The sequence below is a fragment of the Ailuropoda melanoleuca genome, chromosome 2 (genome assembly GCF_002007445.2).
Source record: "Ailuropoda melanoleuca isolate Jingjing chromosome 2, ASM200744v2, whole genome shotgun sequence".
NCBI classification, from domain to species: Eukaryota; Metazoa; Chordata; class Mammalia; order Carnivora; family Ursidae; genus Ailuropoda; species Ailuropoda melanoleuca.
The window spans coordinates 129,083,668-129,102,736 of NC_048219.1; the positions used below are offsets into that span (position 1 = coordinate 129,083,668).

The following is a 19,069-nucleotide window of genomic DNA, read 5'->3' on the forward strand; positions in this document are numbered from 1 at the left end:
CCATATGCACCCCAATGTTCATAGCTGCATTGTCCACAATAGCCAAATCATGGAAGGAGCCGAGATGCCCTTCAACAGATGACTGGATTAAGAAGCTGTGGTCCATATATACAATGGAATATTACTCAGCTATCAGAAAGAACGAATTCTCAACATTTGCTGCAACATGGACGGCACTGGAGGAGATAATGCTAAGTGAAATAAGTCAAAATAAAAAAAAAGTAAAAAAAAAAAAGGCAAGGAGGGCAAGAAGTTTAGCAAGAAGCAGGTCATGGACATTTAGAAGCAAAGGAAAGGACTAAAACATCCATCAAGGCTGTTTCATTTAATGGACTCAATTCACTGGTATTGATATTAAGCAAGTTGTTCAAGGTCACATGGTAGTAAATGGCTGAACACTGTCAACAGTGTCCAAGCTCATAGAGTTTGAGGAGGATGAGAGCAGAGAAAGGGCTTCTCTTGATAGAATGATCTTTTCATCCCCAGGGACCTCCATGGTTCTAACAAAGTCAGACTTTAAGAAGAGATAATGATGAAATGAGAAGTGAAAGCAGTAAGTGTGGGCCAAGTGGGAACAGTTTGATAATTAGAAAAAAGGAAATTTGTTGTCTTGAAGGAATAATGAGTTCAGAAAAAGTTACTTAAGGCAGAAAAGTCCTAAACAAAAAACTATTTTTTGTTAGCTAAGAGAAATATGAACACACTGGATATAGCTAGGAATCCGTGAAACCAGAAAATGAAATGATAGTGAGAAAGTGGGCTCTTGGTGTTAAAGTTGGTAGAAATAATGACCAACTTTGATATCGCATCTTATCTCAAAGGTGCTTGGTGTATAAGGTATTTTCTCACCTTTTTTTTGTTTTTTTAAAGCCCCACTACCTTTAAGAAGTGGTTATGACCACTTCCCTCATGAGGAAATTGAGGGTTAGAGAGGTTCACACTGTAAGTGGCCCAGAATAGCTTTGGTAGGGAGAAGTCCTTTCTTCTGAGACTGTAGGGAAGGATGAGGGGATGGTTATAAGGGGCACAAATGGATTTGATGTTATGATGGCGGTAACTGGGGAGCTGGTCGGTTTATGGACTGTACCTGAGTGTTGGTGCCGCAAGTCCAAGTGTGATTAGTTAAAAAGAAACAGGAAGTGACCCAAGAAATTCCCTTTGCCTTTCTCCACTTGATTATTCCATTACGGTGTGATATTAAGGATTCCATGAAAACATAATCGGGAAGGAATATCACTCTCCACTTGTCTAATGGATTCCCAGGAAGTGTGAGGCCAGTTGTTCTTTCAACTACAAAAACAGCCATCATAAATTCTTTGGGTTTTTTTTTTTTTAAAGATTTTATTTATTTATTCAACAGAGATAGAGACAGCCAGCGAGAGAGGGAACACNTAATTCTTTGGGTTTTTTTTTTTTTTTAAAGATTTTATTTATTTATTCAACAGAGATAGAGACAGCCAGCGAGAGAGGGAACACAAGCAGGGGGAGTGGGAGAGGAAGAAGCAGGCTCATAGCGGAAGAGCCTGATGTGGGGCTCGATCCCACAATGCCAGGATCACGCCCTGAGCCGAAGGCAGACGCTTAACCGCCGTGCCACCCAGGCACCCCAATTCTTTGGATTTTTAAATTCATGAGATGTAAAGTGCCTTGAAGAGATGATATCTTTCTCTCCAGTTCTTATCCCTCTGGTTTTGGGTAAGGTACACCTTTATTGATGAGTGATTTAATATTAACTACATGAGTGAAAATACTTTCTATTTAGAATGTCCCACTGGATTTTAGTGTGGGGGTCATTTTGGCATAAGAATGAGCTTTAAGGAAATCTTATNGTTATTGATGAGTGATTTAATATTAACTACATGAGTGAAAATACTTTCTATTTAGAATGTCCCACTGGATTTTAGTGTGGGGGTCATTTTGGCATAAGAATGAGCTTTAAGGAAATCTTATCTGACTGTTCAAATCTCAGTATTTGGTGATCGACTGTGGAAGTGGAAATGCATTTTAATTTCACAGTCCAGTGTATCAGTGTGAGTTTGTAGGCAGCTCATCTCTCCCAAAATGGCACTGTCACTCTTCACCCGGGAATCCTTCTGCCAGAATGAAAAGTTCAGAGAGAGAAAACTGTGTACGTTAGGGAGGGGAAAATGTGGACGGCTTGACGTGGATTAAAGGATTCAAACTGAAGGGGGCTCCTGAGGAGAAGGTCACTGGAATGACATTTGAGAAAAGAGGATAATATGAAAAGACAGTTGGGAAGCTTTTGGACAAAATGAAATTGCAATGACTTACTAGGTGCTAAACCTGAAATAAAGGATGTCTGTTCATGCATCCTGAACCCAGGTAAGGTTTTGGAACTTTAGTGGCATCCAAGTGCAGACTGAATGGTTAAGAGAACAAGTTGATCATGAGCTTGAGGGGGGTGTCTTGTCAATTCAGACATTAGACCTGGGAATTGCCGCAGCTCCCAGCTTGTCTGAAGGGGGGAGGTTTGGATGAGGAGTCAGCTGTCTTTGCATAAATATATATGTCTTAATGAAAACCTTGGCAATTTGGGATGTCTGCAGACACAGTGTGGAGGCAGCAGTGCCTCCTTAGGGGGGAACCCAATCCCCCAAGGACCTACTTGGGATGCAGGGTCTCAGAGTGAGCCCCATGTGAGGGACAGGCTGTGGCCTCGTTTGTCGTCAGGGTAGATGCTGTGGCAGCCAAGCCTGTGCAGCTGTTCTGTGTGTCTCCACAGCAGCTGCCAACTGGGAGTAGTTTCTGGCGCTTTCCCTGGAGTTTCAGGTTGAACCAGAAGCTAGACATTCAGGGGCACATTCACAGTTGGGGAGCAGTATAGAGATTGTTTCGAAAGGAAGGGGGCGTGTGGAGTAGAGAAACTGCTGAGTTCCACCCACTTTACCCACTTCTGCCCCTTGCCATCTGCATCCTGTTCTCTCCCTCTGGTCCAGCTGCCACCTGAGATAAAAGAGCTGCCCTGCCTGAGCCTTGGGGTGAGGGAGGGTGGGACTGATCCTGTTCTGAAGTGGTTCAGCCCTTGGGTGTGCCTCGGTTTTGCTGATTTGGTTTGGTTCCTGCCTGCTTTTCCCAAATGCCCAAGTACCTTGGGAATCAAAATATGGTGGAACTCTCTGGTGTGAAGGGACCTTTTGTAGAGTGGTCTCCTGGGTGTGGTTGACCTGCCCTGGGGTGCTCTCTTACCCCTTTTGGCTTGGGGCCACTGCCCCTTCCTGGTACAAGTTTCACACAAATGATCCAGAAACATGCGGGCTTTCTTAACCCAGAACAATCAAGCCTTGGTTATTTTACCCCTGCAGAATTTTCTAGAGCAACTGAAAAAACATCCAAGCTGGCAAACCACAATTTTTACCGCAAACAGTAGGAGCTTTTGAGAGTAAGCAAGGGGCGGGATGCTTTTCCTTCCTTGAGCGTACAGCCAGCCTGGTTTCCCTTGTAGCTGCTATCCTGTGAGCATGACTGAGCAAAACTGGGATGTGAATGAGAATAATACAAATGGTCTTCTCAGCTCTACTGGTTTTGATTTTGCGGTTCCTTACAAAAGGCAAAGTTAGCATCGAACTTTGGTGGTGGTATTGTAGCTCAAAGGTAACACTGCTATTTTGTTCTTTCCTCATGTTATATTTCTAAGACTTATTATCTGCAGATTTCCACATCTAGGAAAAAACTGGTTCATCAAAGTATGGGTCTGCATCTCTAGGCAATTAACAAAAAAGAACAAAACATTAAGATGAGTGAGTATATTACAGGTTGCATATCGTTTGTAAGTTCTAACTTCTGTAAGCAGAGTTTACTTTTATACGTTATTTTACTCTCTGATGGATGCTGATTTAAAAATACAGGAGAGGTATTAGAATGATGTGAATATCATTTCGTCACCAGTATTTAAGTTCCCTTAGGCTTTTGGATACCATGTTAACCTATAGCTCCGTGTTTAAACCCAACCACAGAATTCTTTAAAGTGCAAAAAGCGAGGCGACCAGCTTCTCAGAGGAGGCCAGAAAAGGGAGAGGTTGCAAGCGTGCGCTGTGACCTTCAGGTTAACCGTGCGTCTGCCTTTACTGTGGAGCGTGCGGAGAACACAGCCTGGGTTCTCTCCGTCTCCGCATGAACAGCACAGCATATCACTGGGCTTTGTCTCTTGGGACACCTTTTGCTGGGATTTAAAATCTTTGTTTCAGAGTGGATTCCTGACGATTGACCCTTGAGTTGGCGTCCTGGTTTTGACTCTGACTGCTGTGGCTGTGGGCTAGGCACAGCGTGTTTCCACCAAAGTCAGTTCTGCCTGCGTTTCGGTTAATGAGAGCTTGGATTTCAGTTTTACACCAACATCTAAGTAGCCTGGGGCGCTGCCAGCATGCCACTTGGGTTTAACTTTATCTCAGCCTCCTGTGGGCATTGGCCCCTCTGTCCTAAGAGTTAAGACGGAGGACAGGCCTCTTTCTGCCTCTGGTGTCTCAAGTGTACCCATTTTTCACATGCCGTGGAAATAGGAATTGCTATCGTATAACCACACTGTGTTCTGATTCAGGTCAAATATTTCACGCTTTGCACTGGCAGTTCCTCTTTTACTGTTTTCTTGACCTGTCACAGCCTCTTAATTAGAATGTATTGCTAGAGGACAGGCAGCATTGTCAAACTTTGTGCATTTTATAAAAATACACAAAAGCACCAGACAAGCAGCTGTAGCACCAGCTCCTCCAGATGCAAACTGAAATTCCCCAGAGGGGCATCTTCATTGTTTTCTTTCTTTGTTCCAGAAGCAAAGGCCGATAATGAACCGAGCTGTTCGCCGGCCGCTCAAGAGCTGTTGACAAGGCTGGGATTTTTACTGGGAGAAGGGATCCCAAGTGCCACACACATAACCATTGAAGAAAACAATGAGACCATGGTAATGCCCGAGGAAGACACTGCATATCCTGCCTGCTCAGAGGACGCACGAAGGAAGGCATAACTGGCTTCTCCCCCTCCCTGAGTGGGGGAGTCGTTCAGTCAAATGAGTCTGGGCTGTTGCGTATTGAAATTTACTTCAACAGTTTGATTTCTGTAGTGGGGAGGTGGGGCGAGGCAGAAGGGTACGGAACTTAAGAAAAATACCACGTTAACCTTCGAGTCACCACCCAGGGAAGAGTAGCTAAATGAATTTAAGTGGCTGAAAGAATCCCATAGTGATGATACTACTTTTATCTTTATAACACCATTCTTCTCAGCTGGCTGCTTTGGGATATGCTTTCCTGTGCATTTTTTTTAGGGTTGAGATTTTGGAGGGTCAGTGGGATGAGGAAAAGATTTGTAGGAGATGAGGCAAAATAAGACGAGATCAAATGGTTCGTGCATGGGAGAGCATTCCGCATCCTAGGGAACCAGCAGCCTGCCCTTCAGAGTCTCGATGGACAACGATTGCATGGCAATGAGGGGCCAGAGCTCCCGCCCCCTGGGAGGGTCTCTGCAGGGGTGTCATGCACTGATTGAGATGGCAGTGGCCACCAGCCTCCTGGCCCTGCTCTCAGAGCCCATAAATCTTCAGGAATTGAATCAGGCTGCAGTGCTCATGAAACATTACAAAAACAGAGTTCCCAGGTTTTCCGTACAGAGGTCAAAGAACCCATTTGTCTTCTGTGGACTTTAAATGAAAGGAAGTCTGCCTGTTTGCTTTTTCTATTTTACGAATGTGCATTCCCACTAAATTATTTCTAAGACTGCCCTTTTAATAATAAAAAAATCACAGGGGAAGGGGACAGGACAAAAGAGATTTCTCTTTTAAAAATTTGGAAGAACACATCTATATTAAGCCCCCTCAATTTAAAAAAACTGTTTTCCATGTTCCTGTTTTTAGTTGTATTGCTTTAGCATCAGAAACAAAAGACTGTCTAGAAGCGTCCTGTGTAAAGCCGTGCTAACGCCTCCTTCCGTTCGTCTTGCAGTGCACAGCTCTGAGCCAAGGCATCAGTCCTTGCTCCACACTAACAAGCAGCACCGCATCTCCTAGCACCGATAGCCCCTGCTCAACCTTGAATAGCTGTGTCAGCAAGACGGCAGCCAACAAAAGTCCCTGTGAGACCATTAGCAGCCCTAGTTCCACCCTGGAAAGCAAGGACAGTGGAATTATAGGTAAGAAGCACACGGCTCGGTAATGGAATGGCTCAGTGCACGTCAGCCAGAGCGTTCACCAGGCACTTCGGAGGATTTTAGCGTGGTCTGTGAAGGTCGCTCTGCCAGGGCCCACCCTGCTCTTTGCAGCCGGCGCTGGCTCCATGGACAGCCGAGAGGATGAAGCCTCCACTTTGATGCTCCTTGGTGTTTATTTTTATAACCCTGGGCTCATTTGGTTCAAAAATTTCCTGATCAGATCTGACCTGTGAAGTTACAAAATCTTACCTCCTCATTGATTAATTCCTTTTGCTGGGCGACTAGTCCCACTAGGACATAGAACCGGGTAATAGAATCCATGCATTTTGAGGCATCTTCCCAGCTTAATCTCAAGGTCATTTATTTCCTCACTTATTTCCAGGTATTTGTTCTTCAGTTTCTTGCATGGGATCTGACCACTCTTTTTGAGGCCAGAATTTGCTAAGGATGTGCACCGTGTGCCCATGCACACCCACACCAGTAGGTTTGTTGTCCTGAACTGTGGATCAGGAGACCCAGATTCTTAGGGTGTCCCGACTCGTAGGGTGCTTAGCTAGGTAACCACTTGCTGAACATTTGAGTTCTTTGCACACTTCTTCCCTTCTCTGTTAAAGTAAGGCTTCTGATTCGTTCAGTAGTTTCTGGTCTCAGGTACACATTAGAATCTACCAGGAAAGAGAGCCCTTACTTCTCACATCCTATCCCAGACAGAGTGCCTTTACGTTTCTGCAAGTGGGGCTGTGCACCTCTGTGTCTCCAGTGTCCAGCTTGGTGCCTTTCAGATAACAGATGTGTGGGACCCGCTGGATGGATTGTCTGGGCCTCCCGCTTCTCCAGGATTATACTGCTGTTTAACATCCGTGCTCTACAGAACATTCAGCTCCTTCCCTTTTTCTGACTTACGCACATGTCTGTGAGGGATATTTTACATTCTAGTATTGACTGAACCCCACTTACTTCCACATTAGTATGTAATCAAAGGGAATGACATTTGAGCTCCTTATTTTCTTCCGTCACCTGCTATTTCAAGTGTAATTTGCAAAATGAAGCTGCAGGTTCATGCACTTCATATTTTGGAGATTGCCCCAGAAGATCTGTGAGATCGCTAGGGCTGGGTGGTGGGCTCCCTGGTGTAGACCTCAGTGTAGCTTTCTGGGGGACCCTTTGCATAAGGATGGCTGCCTCTGCCCTCAGTTTTCACTTGGATCAGGCTCTCTGGTAGGTTTTTGTTTCTTTCGGTTTTGATTGTCCTATTGAGATGCAGTCATATACCATAATATTCACTCATTTAAACCACTTAATAGTTTTTGGTCTGTTCAGAGTTGTGCAACCATTGCCACAATCTGATTATGGAACCTTTCACCCCTGTAGCCATTAGAAGTCCCACTCCGTTCCCCCTACATCCCCAGCCTTGCTCATCCAGTAGTCTGCCGTCTCTCTGTAGATATTAGCTGGTTCTGGACATTGCATCAAAGTGGTGGCTTGAGGTTTTCATAGCAGATTTAAATTCTTCCACTTTTTCTGCTGACTTCCTGTTCCCACCTCACTCTGCTTCCCTACCTGCCATTTAGTCCAACTAATTTTTCCCGGTGTGACTTACTGTCCTCACCCCCTCTCTGAGCTGTCCTCCACTGCCAGGTCTGTGGTGTTCTGCGATAGCCAGGTGACTCCTCTTACAGCATTCTTCACTCTTCTGAAATGACTTCTCCTCCCTGCAGTTTATCTTACCTCAAGGAGTTCAGTGCTACACGGTTTTTTGGACAGCCTTTTCTCTTTTCATTATATGATCTGGCATCGGCATTGCATGCCTCTGATTATAACCGAGCCAGTTTCTTGTTGTGACAGAAACTTTCAAAGAGGACCTTCATGCATTCATCCCCGCCCACCGCCCCCCCCCCGCCCTATTGAGCTACAGTGCTGCAATTTTAAAAGTATTCTAAAGAGGGGAGAGAAAAGTTGCTGGTTTGGTTTTCTGACTGTCAAGGAAAGATTGAGCTGCAGGAATACTGAGGCTCTTAATGAGTACTTGATTGGATACATCCCATCCAATCCCAGAGTGGTCGGTCCCTCTGTTACATGCTCTCCATAGCACCTCAGTGTTTTCCTTCAGTTTACTTAATCTTGTTTTATTATTTCTGTCTCCATACGGAGGAGGGAGAGGGGGTTCTCATTTATATTATTCTGCCTATCTGCTGGGCTCCTAGCATGGTGTTGGGAATGAGAAATCACTATCATGTCACATCGGAGGAGGGAATGTTTAGTTGGTTTCTAAAGAAGCTATGCAAGATTCCTGTTCCAAGTTGGCATTGTCACGTCTGTTAATGTCACCTGTATTTTAAGCTGTGTCTTGTCGTTAAAGTTAAATGACACGTTTCATGTCATTGAGGCTGTCCTTCATTCCTTGGCTTAAGTCATACATGTTCCCTTAAGTCAGCTTCACATAAAAACGATGGCATTTGAGATGAAGTGGGAGTCGGGAGGAAATAAGTCCCTTGAGTACAGAAGGTCCCCAGCTTTGGGGATGGTGCTTCTTCCTGCCTTAGCTGATCTCCTGCAGGGAGGAGGGACTGTAGGTGGCTGAGAGGGACGCTCTATGCTGACAGTGTTCCTCTGTTTGCTCTCCTTCCATGACCTGCAGAACTAGAACCTGTGGCCAAGGGACACATGGGAGGTGTGGTAGGGAGGAGAAGGAGAAAAAGCAAGTATTTCCTCTCCAGGCAGACTGTAGCCACAGCTCTTTGAAGAGGCAGGAGTGGTGGGGTCCGAGGGGGAGAGCACTTCCTCTTGAATCAATACAGGGTACGTGGGTTTCACGGCCTCTTCACGGAGCAGGGATCTGTGACTCAGTTGTGGTTCTGTGATTGCTGGGGGTGGGGTGTGTGCTTTCTCTGCCCGGGGAACATGACTGTTTTTATAAGGCGGAGCCTGGGAACGGCAGCCTTTAGGCATCTTAAATGTTTAACAGAATAAAATATTCAAGAACACAGTGATCTTCGTGGGCAAAGATGAAGGTGAAGATACCTTGGCTTCCTGCTCTGGGAGGCCTGGCAGCTGCTTGTAATAGGCTGGTTACGATCCATATTCTAAATTCCACAGGCTCCGCAGAGAGGGGAAAGAAGTTTCCATCGAATTTTCCATTCCAGGTTGTTTCAGATGTGTCCTCCCCCCCCCCCCCCCCCCCCCCGCAGAGCTTGGGTCAGAGTGGAAAAGGAGTTGGGCGGGCTGGTGACAAGGGCACACAGTTGGTGCAGCATGACGAGCTTTGGGGGGGCTGCAGGCGCACACACAGGGCTCAGAGCTGCATGTACAGTATTAGTACAGCTTATTTAGGGCACTTAAGGGAGATTTCAAATAGTGTTAGAGCCCATCCTTAGAAATTCCTAGCCCTCTTCTTAATATATAAGCTGATTTCCATCAGGGTGATTATATTTAATCTACATATTTTTGCCCAACAGATGCCACGTAGGGAAGGTCGCATTCCTACATGGTCAGACAGCCTTCTCGTGGCTGCCATGGGCTGCCCTTCCTGTGTTCTGTTTCTGCTGGTTTGATGTATTGCAGGTGAAGAGGATTTTCTTTTTAGGAATGGCTTAGTGGGAGAAAGGGCAGAATCATGCCATTAGAAGAATTTATTGGACCCCTTCTAGTCTCTTTGTGTAGAGGTCAGGGCTTCACAGAACCTCCGTGCCCTCTGTTCCAACTTTACGGTGTTATACAGAGGGGGGTCCCACTTCATCCTGTTTGAGGAGGTCCTTGTTCTTAAAATGTTCATTAGGAGTATAATAATTCTGGCATGTACAAATACTGTCTCAGCTGGATGGGCGTAACTGAATTCCCTACAAATATATATATGGATATTTCGAAAGTAAAATTTCCTACTCTTGGCATATTAAAATCATTGGCATTACCTAGAATTTAGTGTCTGGTTTTTAAAATTTGCAATGTGAAGACCTTCTAAACGTGAAACTATACCCAATCAGCCTAAAGTAGCTTCTTAATAACTTGCTCTAAAGGGAAAACTTTGTAAAGAAGTAGCTTTTATCTGTGTTGCCTTCATGCCTTGAAAATACATTTTTTTAAAAAGATTTTTTATTTATTTATTTGACAGAGAGACAGCCAGTGAGAGAGGGAACACAGGGGGAGTGGGAGAGGAAGAAGCAGGCTCATAGCAGAGGAGCCTGATGTGGGGCTCGATCCCATAACGCCGGGATCACGCCCTGAGCCAAAGGCAGACGCTCAACCGCTGTGCCACCCAGGCGCCCCCTGAAAATACATTTTTGTCTTAGTGACACTCCTTTGAATAAACTTGCTTCCAACTGTTAACAAATGGAAATTGTAAACTGCATTAATCTCAGCTTAGAAATAAAATTAAGTAGGTGTATTCACTAGAATGTGTATGAAAGCCAACCTGATTATTTATTTATTTTTTTTAAAGATTTATTTATTTATTTTAGAGACAGAGTCTCGAGTAGTGGGCGGGGGAGAAGGGGAGAGAGAATCCTCAAGCAGCCTCCCTGCTGAGTGTCGAGCCTGATGTGGGGCTTGCTCCCAGGACCCCAATAACACGACCTGAGTGGAAACCAAGAGTTGGGTGCTTAACTGACTGAGCCACCCAGGTGCCCCCAATCTGATTTTTAAAAAAGCATCACTGAGAACAATGGGTTTTAACAAGCACTTTTTGATTAAAGCATATTGTTTAGTTTTTGTGTCCATATCATTGTGTGTGTGTGTTTAAAAAAATGGATTATTCCTCTATTTAGTAAGAAAGGGAATGGATATTGGATGGGGAGAAACAAACAAAACCCAGCCTTCCTGTCAAGATCTAAAAAAAAAAAAAAAAAAAAAAAAAAAAAAAAAAAAAAAAATCCTTCCTATGTATTGATAATAGATGTGCCTAGGAGAAGGACTTAGAGGTAGCAATTAGAAAAATTCTGGCTGAGTAAGAGGCTGTTAAAAGTTATTCATCCAGGGGCGCCTGGGTGGCACAGCGGTTAAGCGTCTGCCTTCGGCTCAGGGCGTGATCCCGGCGTTATGGGATCGAGCCCCACATCAGGCTCCTCCACTATGAGCCTGCATCTTCCTCTCCCACTCCCCCTGCTTGTGTTCCCTCTCTCGCTGGCTGTCTCTTTCTCTATCGAATAAATAAATAAAATATTAAAAAAAAAGTTATTCCATCTGTTCCTTCTGGGCCCTTCTTTACTATCTGCTTGTACCTGCTGACATTTATAATCTCCAAGTTACTTTTGTAGTATCCCAGATCTGTTTCTTTTTGAGAGTTGGTGTTAGGACAGCCCCACGAAGGAGGAGGGGGTATTCTGAGTGTCCACATCTCCCACACAGAGCAGGTGTGTTGTTCACCTGCCCAGCTTCCCAGCACCTGATCCACCACATTCCACCAGGCCAGATAGCTTTCAGGAGATGCCTTTCCCCTTTCTCTGGTGGGGAGGGAGGGTGTGGCTTGGGTTTGCTCTTTCTCCCTTTGAAGCTGGAAGGCGGGTATAACTTAGGGGAACACCTTCACAGAGACATTTCTTGGGCAAAAGTGGCTTGCAGGAAATACTGGGTACTTGATTAGTATCCTGCTGGTGCTTACTAGAATTTGATAATATTTGTTTTTCTGGCCAGTTGCTTAGGATATTAAAACAAAGTTTATCGTGGGCTGACTTTTATCTTCCCGTTGATTCGACTCCCTCCTAGGCTTGTAAAATGAAATTGATTCCAGAGGTAGCTAGAGACCTTTTGTTCCTTTTATTTTCTGAACTTTGTGTCCCAAGGGAGATGATCAGATGCTGAGAGAGGCCTACAAAGAGGAATTAATTGTATTTTATTTTCATTTTTAACTTGTTGTAAATCCTGCCCTTTTGGTTTTATGCTAATCCTGCTTTGTTGCCACTTGTATTACCCTGCTTGCTACTAAATTGAAATGCTTTGAAATTGATTTGGTAATAACTATTTAGAGTGTTTCAAATCTGTGTTAATATTCATTTTGCTACATTGCCTGCAATTTAAAAAATCATCCTTAATTATAGAAGCTTTTTTTTTTAATCTCTTGGGTGAAGGAGAAAGATTTGCCTTTACATATATAATTCGTAATATACTTAATGTGGGAAAGAAATCTGTAGCAATGGTTCGAGGCAGCAGAATGCCTGCTGTACTTGTGTTCATTCACACTGTGGTTGGATTCTTCAGATGGCTGTTCTTTTTTTTAAGATTGATTGATTGATTGATTTGACAGAGAGAGACAGCGAGAGAGGGAACACAAGCAGGGGGAGTGGGAGAGGAAGAAGCAGGCTCCGAGTGGAGGAGCCTGATGTGGGGCTCGATCCCGGAACGCCAGGATCACGCCCTGAGCCGAAGGCAGACACTTAACGACTGCACCACCCAGGCTCCCCTTCAGATGGCTGTTCTGTCAGTGTAGCAAGTATTTATTGGCACTGCTGTGTACCAGGAGCAAGTTTGTTCAGTACTGGTACAGTAAAGCTCAGGTACAGTATCTATTTCAAAACTTGTCCACCTGTGGAACCAAGGAGTCATCTTCTGCCCTTGGAGACCTGGACAAGTTGTCAGTTACTGAGAAGGGCGATTGACACCTCTTAATGGAAGAGGTATGCTGTAGGTGCATAATAATACGAACCACTGATAGTGCCATGTGTGCTTTTCTGAAAGAGTCCAGAACTCTGTGGAGCCATTGGACTATGTCTGAATCTCCAGTGTCCATGCCTTCAGTATACAGGTTAGGCGAAGCTTTACTGAAACACGGCGTTGGGTTTTGTCGCTAGGAAATTCCATGTTGTACAGATCCACAGGCTTTTCTCTGGAGGCTGTGTCAGACTGTGTGTGGGCAGTGTGGCCCTCCTCCAGTTCCCTGTCTCTGCTGATCCTTGAGGGGTTTCCACAACCCAAGGGACAGACAGACACTGCTGTGCACCATGGCTTGGGTCTCTGGCCTCGCTGCATGTCCTAGCAGAGCGTGGCTTGCGCAATGCCGGTAGCACTGAGCCGGAGATGTGGTACAGAGATCTGTCTGCCACAAGCCAAAGCACAGCGCCCCTGCGCAGGGCCACAAGGAGAGCAGGGCTCTGCAGTGCTTGACACAGGCCAACTGTGGTCTCCCAGAAGCTGTGCAAGGAGAAGCCAGAAAGTCCCCTGGATCCAGAGGTAACTCAGGCCACCTGGAGTCCTCTCCTTGCTGGGCTGGGGGAGGTAAAAGCAGTCCGTCCAGGTCAGCCGCCTCTGTTCCCTATGTGGTTGGTTAGCTTGCAGGGTGGGGGAAGGGAGAAGCCGCCCAGTCTGGCCTTTCTGTCTGAAGGTTTCCGGCAGCAATCCTGGTTTCATCTCTGCAGTCCGTCCTTCCTCACTTGGGAAATCCAAAACCTGTTATGGCAGCCGGAACTGTGTGTAAGATGTTGGGGGCGAGCGAGAGAAGAAGGGAATCTTGACAGGCCAGGAAGGCCAGGGTATTGGGCACGGTGCTTCCCTGACTTTTATCTCTGCTCCTTACCCAGTCTCATTTAGACTCTGGCTTCTCCTTCCAAAGTTGTTAGTGATCTTTATCCTGTCAGGTCAAAGGTGGTATCTGCAGCGGCTGGATTTTCTTTTTTCATTCCTTTCTCCTACTTCTCTAAGCAACCGTTATGTCCTTTCTTTGTTTGAGCTTAATTCATTGGTCCAGTGTTTTAACTTTTAAACTCTGTGTCAACCATTAAACTGAATAGAGAAGTTAAAAAATGGTTGTTTTTTCAGTGCTGCTGTATTTGCACTTGTATGGGGAGGAAAACATTCATGAGGTATGAGACACTTTACATACCTGCCCTTGCGGCACATTTTCTCCACAACCCAGGGAAGGACGAAGGACTCTTTTCATAGAGCCCTGGCTTTGAAAACGGAGAATGCAAGACCGTCTATGGAGTGCTTGAAGAAAACGTCAGTTTCTGGGTTTTTTAGGAAAGTCTCTTCAAAATTTTTTATGTATTATAAATTAGGGTACTGCAGGTACCTAACTTGTAAATGCATGTATTTGGGGTGCATGCTCAGATTTTTCTGGTGGTGCGGTGTGATCAGAACAGTGCAGAACACCGCGGCAAGGCTTTAGGCCTCGTGGAGCTTCCTGGCTATGGGTCCAGTAGGAGTATCCAGTGAGCTGAGATATGATAAGGGCTTAGAACACAGCCCATACATAGTAAGCACTAATATATTCGTGGTAGCCACTGCTGTTATTTCCGAAGGCTACTTTATACTTAATTCCTCCCCAGTGCATTTGAGATGCTTACAAATAGACATTTAGTAAAATAAGTTGTTTTTTTGTTTTTTTCCTCCATGAAGGTCTGACTTGAGAAAAGGAAGTAAGAGAAGTCAATGAGGGGAGGGAGGTGGGGGGATGGGGAGAGGGCAGTACGGGCTTCCAGTTCAGGAATGAGTAAGGCATGGGGATGAAGGGCACAGCATCGGGAATACAGTCAGTGGTCTTGTAGTAGCGTTGTATGGACACGGGGGTGGCTACACTTGCGGTGAGCACAGCATAATGGATAGAGTTGTTGAATCACTGTGTTGTACACCTGAAACTAATTCGTTTATACTTCAGTAAAAAATAATACAGGAGAAAAGATGAAGCTGGGAGTGAGGTTCGTTAGACTTTTTCATTTTGCTTATCAGTGGGTAGGAAGTTTGACAAATCCTAGTAGCCAGTATAAAGAGAAACTCAGGGTGCCTGGGCGGCTCAGTCAGTTAAGCAGCTGCCTTCGGCTCAAGTCATGATCCCAGGGTCCTGGGATTGAGCCCCTTGTTGGGCTCCCTGGTCTGCGGAGAGTCTGCTTCTCCCTCTGCCTCTTCCCCCTTCACCCCAAGCTTGTGCTCTTTCTCTCTCTCTCTCTCAAATAGATAAAATCTTAAAAAAAAAAAGAGAGAGAAGCTCAAATACAAAAGTTGATGTTTGTAAGGTAAAGACCAAAACCATGCCCATTCCCAGTATTCGGCCTGGAGGAACTTACCCTTTGTAGGTCCTCAGAGGGGGAGAAGCCAAAGCTTGAACCCAAGCCCTTTGCACTTTCTACCTGGAGACTTTTCTCCATCTCAAAGGCAGATGAATTCCGTTCTACCTGTGTGGTGTCTGTTTGATGTCAAAGGCCCTTAGTCCCTAAACAATTCTGAACTAAAACTGTACTTGTTTAAATTTCCTTCTTAATGTTCCTTTAAACCTGCAACTTGATTTGGATCCTACCAAACAACTTACTGGGGCCCAAACTTAAACTGATTTTTTAAAAATTCTATTTTAAGTATACATTCAACATATGAAAGTACCTTCAATGGACAAAGAAGGGGGTGCAGGAAAGCTGGGAAGGAGAAGGAATACAGTTTTATTGCAGTACTTTATACAAACAAAACATTTAACGACTGAGTAGGCCTGTCTGTCTCTCCCACCTCCTAGTCAACCGGTAACTTCGTCCCAGCTACTGTGCACCCATGACTGGCTTCTCTCCACTAGCCCCTGCCTGGGGACTACTGTTTTTAACAAGGCAGACTTCATGAACTGCAAAATACTTTTTGTCACAGACTCTTAAAGAACTTCGGCTTGTTGAGAGCTATGCAAGGCAAAGGGAGTTTTAATATAGTACGTGGGCAGGCAAAAAGGCTGGTATTAGACCTGCCTCTGTGTGTGTGTGTGTGTGTGTGTGTGAGAGAGAGAGAGAGAGAGAGAGAGAGAGAGAGAGAGAGAAGGAGGGAGGGAAAGCAAGATATAGAGGAAGAGAGATTAGTTTCTCCCAAGTCTGTTCCATATCTGTAAAGCTAGGTTGATGGTTCTCAGCCTGTCGACCTCTTCTCCAGGCTTGTGGTGATCATGTGTATGTCCTACCATGTGCTGGACATGCTTTGGAAGTAGTATAACCCCATGCACCAGTAGGTCTCGTTAAATGTGCCATTTACTACAGAGGAGGAGAATGTGTGCTGTCCCTGGTTAAAGGAGTTTTCAAATGATAGAGTCAGAAGTAGCACATGTAAACCAAGGAGCAGGACCAGACCTAAAGCAATACTAAATTGTGAGAAGCAAAACTTAACTTTTAACTCAATAAAACTTGAGACCTGATGGATCACTCATGTAACAGAGTGCTGTGTGTTGGAAGAGTGGTAGAGCCCCCGTCTGAATGACGATGGCAAGTCTTAATGGAGAAAAGATGGCATCTGTACTGGTTGATGGAATAAAGTGTTAGAATGTTTGAGTTGTTAGGGAACTTGAGAGATTATCCGCATCTCCAGAAAATGTCAAATGTTATGTAGTTTTTTGAGTTTTTTTTTTTTTTTAAGTCGTCATATTGAAGATGTTGCTGTAGGGGTGTGTGTGTGTGTGTGTGTGTGTGTGTGTGTGTTAACTTGAAGGTGACTGGTTAACTGAATTAAGAGTTAGAATTTGGTAGCCTGGAAGAAAAATTGGTATTTTTGAGTAGCCTGTCCTTTGTTTTAGGAACCAGCTTCTCTTTCTTGGTGACTGTGGAGCTGCCCTATTTGGTGTGTTTCTTGGGTCATATGGGGAAACGTGTTGGGCCTTCATCTGCCCCCTTGAGTCTGCATTAGGGCTTAATTGTGCCTGAACTAAGATGAAAATATGCTGTGGGGCTGCAGGCCGTGTGGGCTTCCTCTGGCCCTGGATGGCAGGGAAGAACATGGCGAAGTGGGGCAATCCTAGTGGGTGGGCCTGTGGCTTGAGAGCTGCTCGCTTCTCTGCACAGCACAATGTGTGTCTTCGCTGAACATCAGGAGGGCACTTGGGAGAGTCTCCTATTTAGAAACACGTTATAAACTTAGGCCCCTTTTGAAATGGCAACCCCATCTTGGACTTCCCTCCTGTTCCCACAGCTGGGTGTTTTCCTCCCCTACCCACTTTCCTCCTCAGTACCTGGGTACGGTGGCTGTGTGGTGGAAGCAGGTCCTTCAGCCAGTCCCTGTGGTCTGGGACCCCTGACCAGGCTGTCCCTGCTCCATAATGCCGCTTCTGCTGCTGTGACTGCCGCAGGAGGTAGGGAAGTCCCAGTTCCTGTTCCCACTGCTTGAGGTCTGACCCAGGACTCAGATTCTTGGGGCTTCACTCTGCAGTGCATGGCACTTACGGAAAGCGAATGAGGAGAAACATCACTTTGATTTCCTGTGGCTTTTTTCCCTTACGAGTATGTTCCCCAAAATAAAAGAGCCACAAAATAAAACCAAACAAGTCACCCCCACTCTGACACTTTTCCTGTAACTTAGATGTTGGGGGAGCCTGGGAATCTAACTATGTCTGTGGGAAAGCATTCTGAGTCCCAAACACTGGACTTACAAAGGAAGGCTTGTAACAATCACAGTCACAACTTATTAACAAGGTTACCATTAATACTTACTAATAAACAATGATCTCATTAATAAATTAGTGTCTTCCTACGAAGCATTAGCCCAGTCCCCGACATTCAGTAACCTTAAGTACATGTTAGTGGCTGCTGTTACCACCACCACCAGCATTTTCAGGGTAGAAAGAGTCATACTTGCTATACTTATGCTCATATGAATGGTCCACTTAAAAAAACACACAAGACTGTGATTGATTCCAAATAGATGGAGAAATTAGTTTTAATACTGTTGATAGAATACTTGGAAATGCTGGGAGTAATGGCAGACGCCCAGTGATGGGCCCATCCCAAATCCACTTAGATTTTGGTTGGAGACAGAATTTCGAGTCCTAAATCAAAAACAATGAGATTAAGTGTAGTATCTCTGGCCACAGTTGGAAGATACGTGTGTTCATTTGCTTATTCACTGAATAAGCAAACATATTTTGAGCACTTAGTATGTGCCAGGTGCTGTGCTGCTCAGAGGAGGGAGATACCAGATCGAGGTAGATGGTCCGAGGCTTAGCACAAAGGAAGGATGTTTGAAATAGGGAGGCAAGCAGTGCATGATGAAGGCAACCTGGAGCAGCAGGAGTAAAGACCATTTTAGAATTGTGACGGAATATCCTGCGGTCGCAGCGAGGAAATTGCTTTGTCTTTACTTGTAAACCTTTCAAAGAGCATCGTAAAAATAAACAAAACTCAGACCCTTTGATCCTAGATAAGAGGCTGTTGGAGCTAATTCACTAGCCTGCTGCTAGTGCGTGTCATCAGGTTATGTGGATGAAGGAGCTTAATCCAGGTGGCCGAGTTCTCCAGACACTCTGCTCTGCAGCATCCCATTGGCTCTGTCCGTTAAGGGCCTGGGCTGTGGGGATCCCAACAGGGAACGCAAAAGGGTCAGAGGACATGGCCCTTGTTCTCAAGGGTACAAGCCAGTGTTGGGTCCATGGTAACCTGGGCTTGCAGGGGGCTCAGGTGTTTGAATTGGAAGGGGCTGTTTGTAGAAGCCACGTAGGGTGAATATTGCTGTGTGCTTGCGTCATATTCCTCCCCTTTTGCCAAGATGGTTTTCCATGTTGGCTTTCTTTCTTAGAGGCTAAATTACAATTCTGCAGTCCAGCATCCCTTCCCATGCTTGTTTTCTGTGTGCCAGGAGGTCTTCTTCTCCATGCTGCTAAAGGAATAAAGTCCGGTCACTCTCTCCAGTTCATCTTGAACAGCTGTTATAAAGTTTAATTCTAAGGATCAAATTCTCTGCTTGACTGTAATTCTATATTTGTTTTCATAGACTTTCTCCTCCATCTTCTCTGCATTAACCATTGTATCGCCTTGTTCCCTCCCCTTTTATATAAATATTAATTTGGGAAAAGATATTTATAGGTTCAAAGGAATTTAATGAGATATGAATTCTTTTGTGAGCAATTTATCTTTGTTAAAAAGAGAAGATACATCATCTCTAAATTACGTAGATTTACTGTTAACTCTCAGATACTTTTAGGCAGCTTTTTCATGATCTTACCAGCTTTTTTTCCCTCCCCTGTAGAATGGCTTAGTTTATTTTC

At 44.9% G+C, this 19,069-nt stretch overlaps 1 protein-coding gene across 1 annotated transcript in view; it reads left to right on the plus strand.

Moving 5' to 3' along the window:
* TANC1 (tetratricopeptide repeat, ankyrin repeat and coiled-coil containing 1) overlaps positions 1 to 19,069 on the plus strand; it is a 235,757-nt gene that overhangs the window by 156,845 nt on the left and 59,843 nt on the right. The window contains 2 exon segments of the mRNA XM_034643399.1: positions 4,785 to 4,915; positions 5,949 to 6,135. Of these exon segments, the coding sequence (XP_034499290.1) occupies positions 4,785 to 4,915; positions 5,949 to 6,135 (318 nt within the window).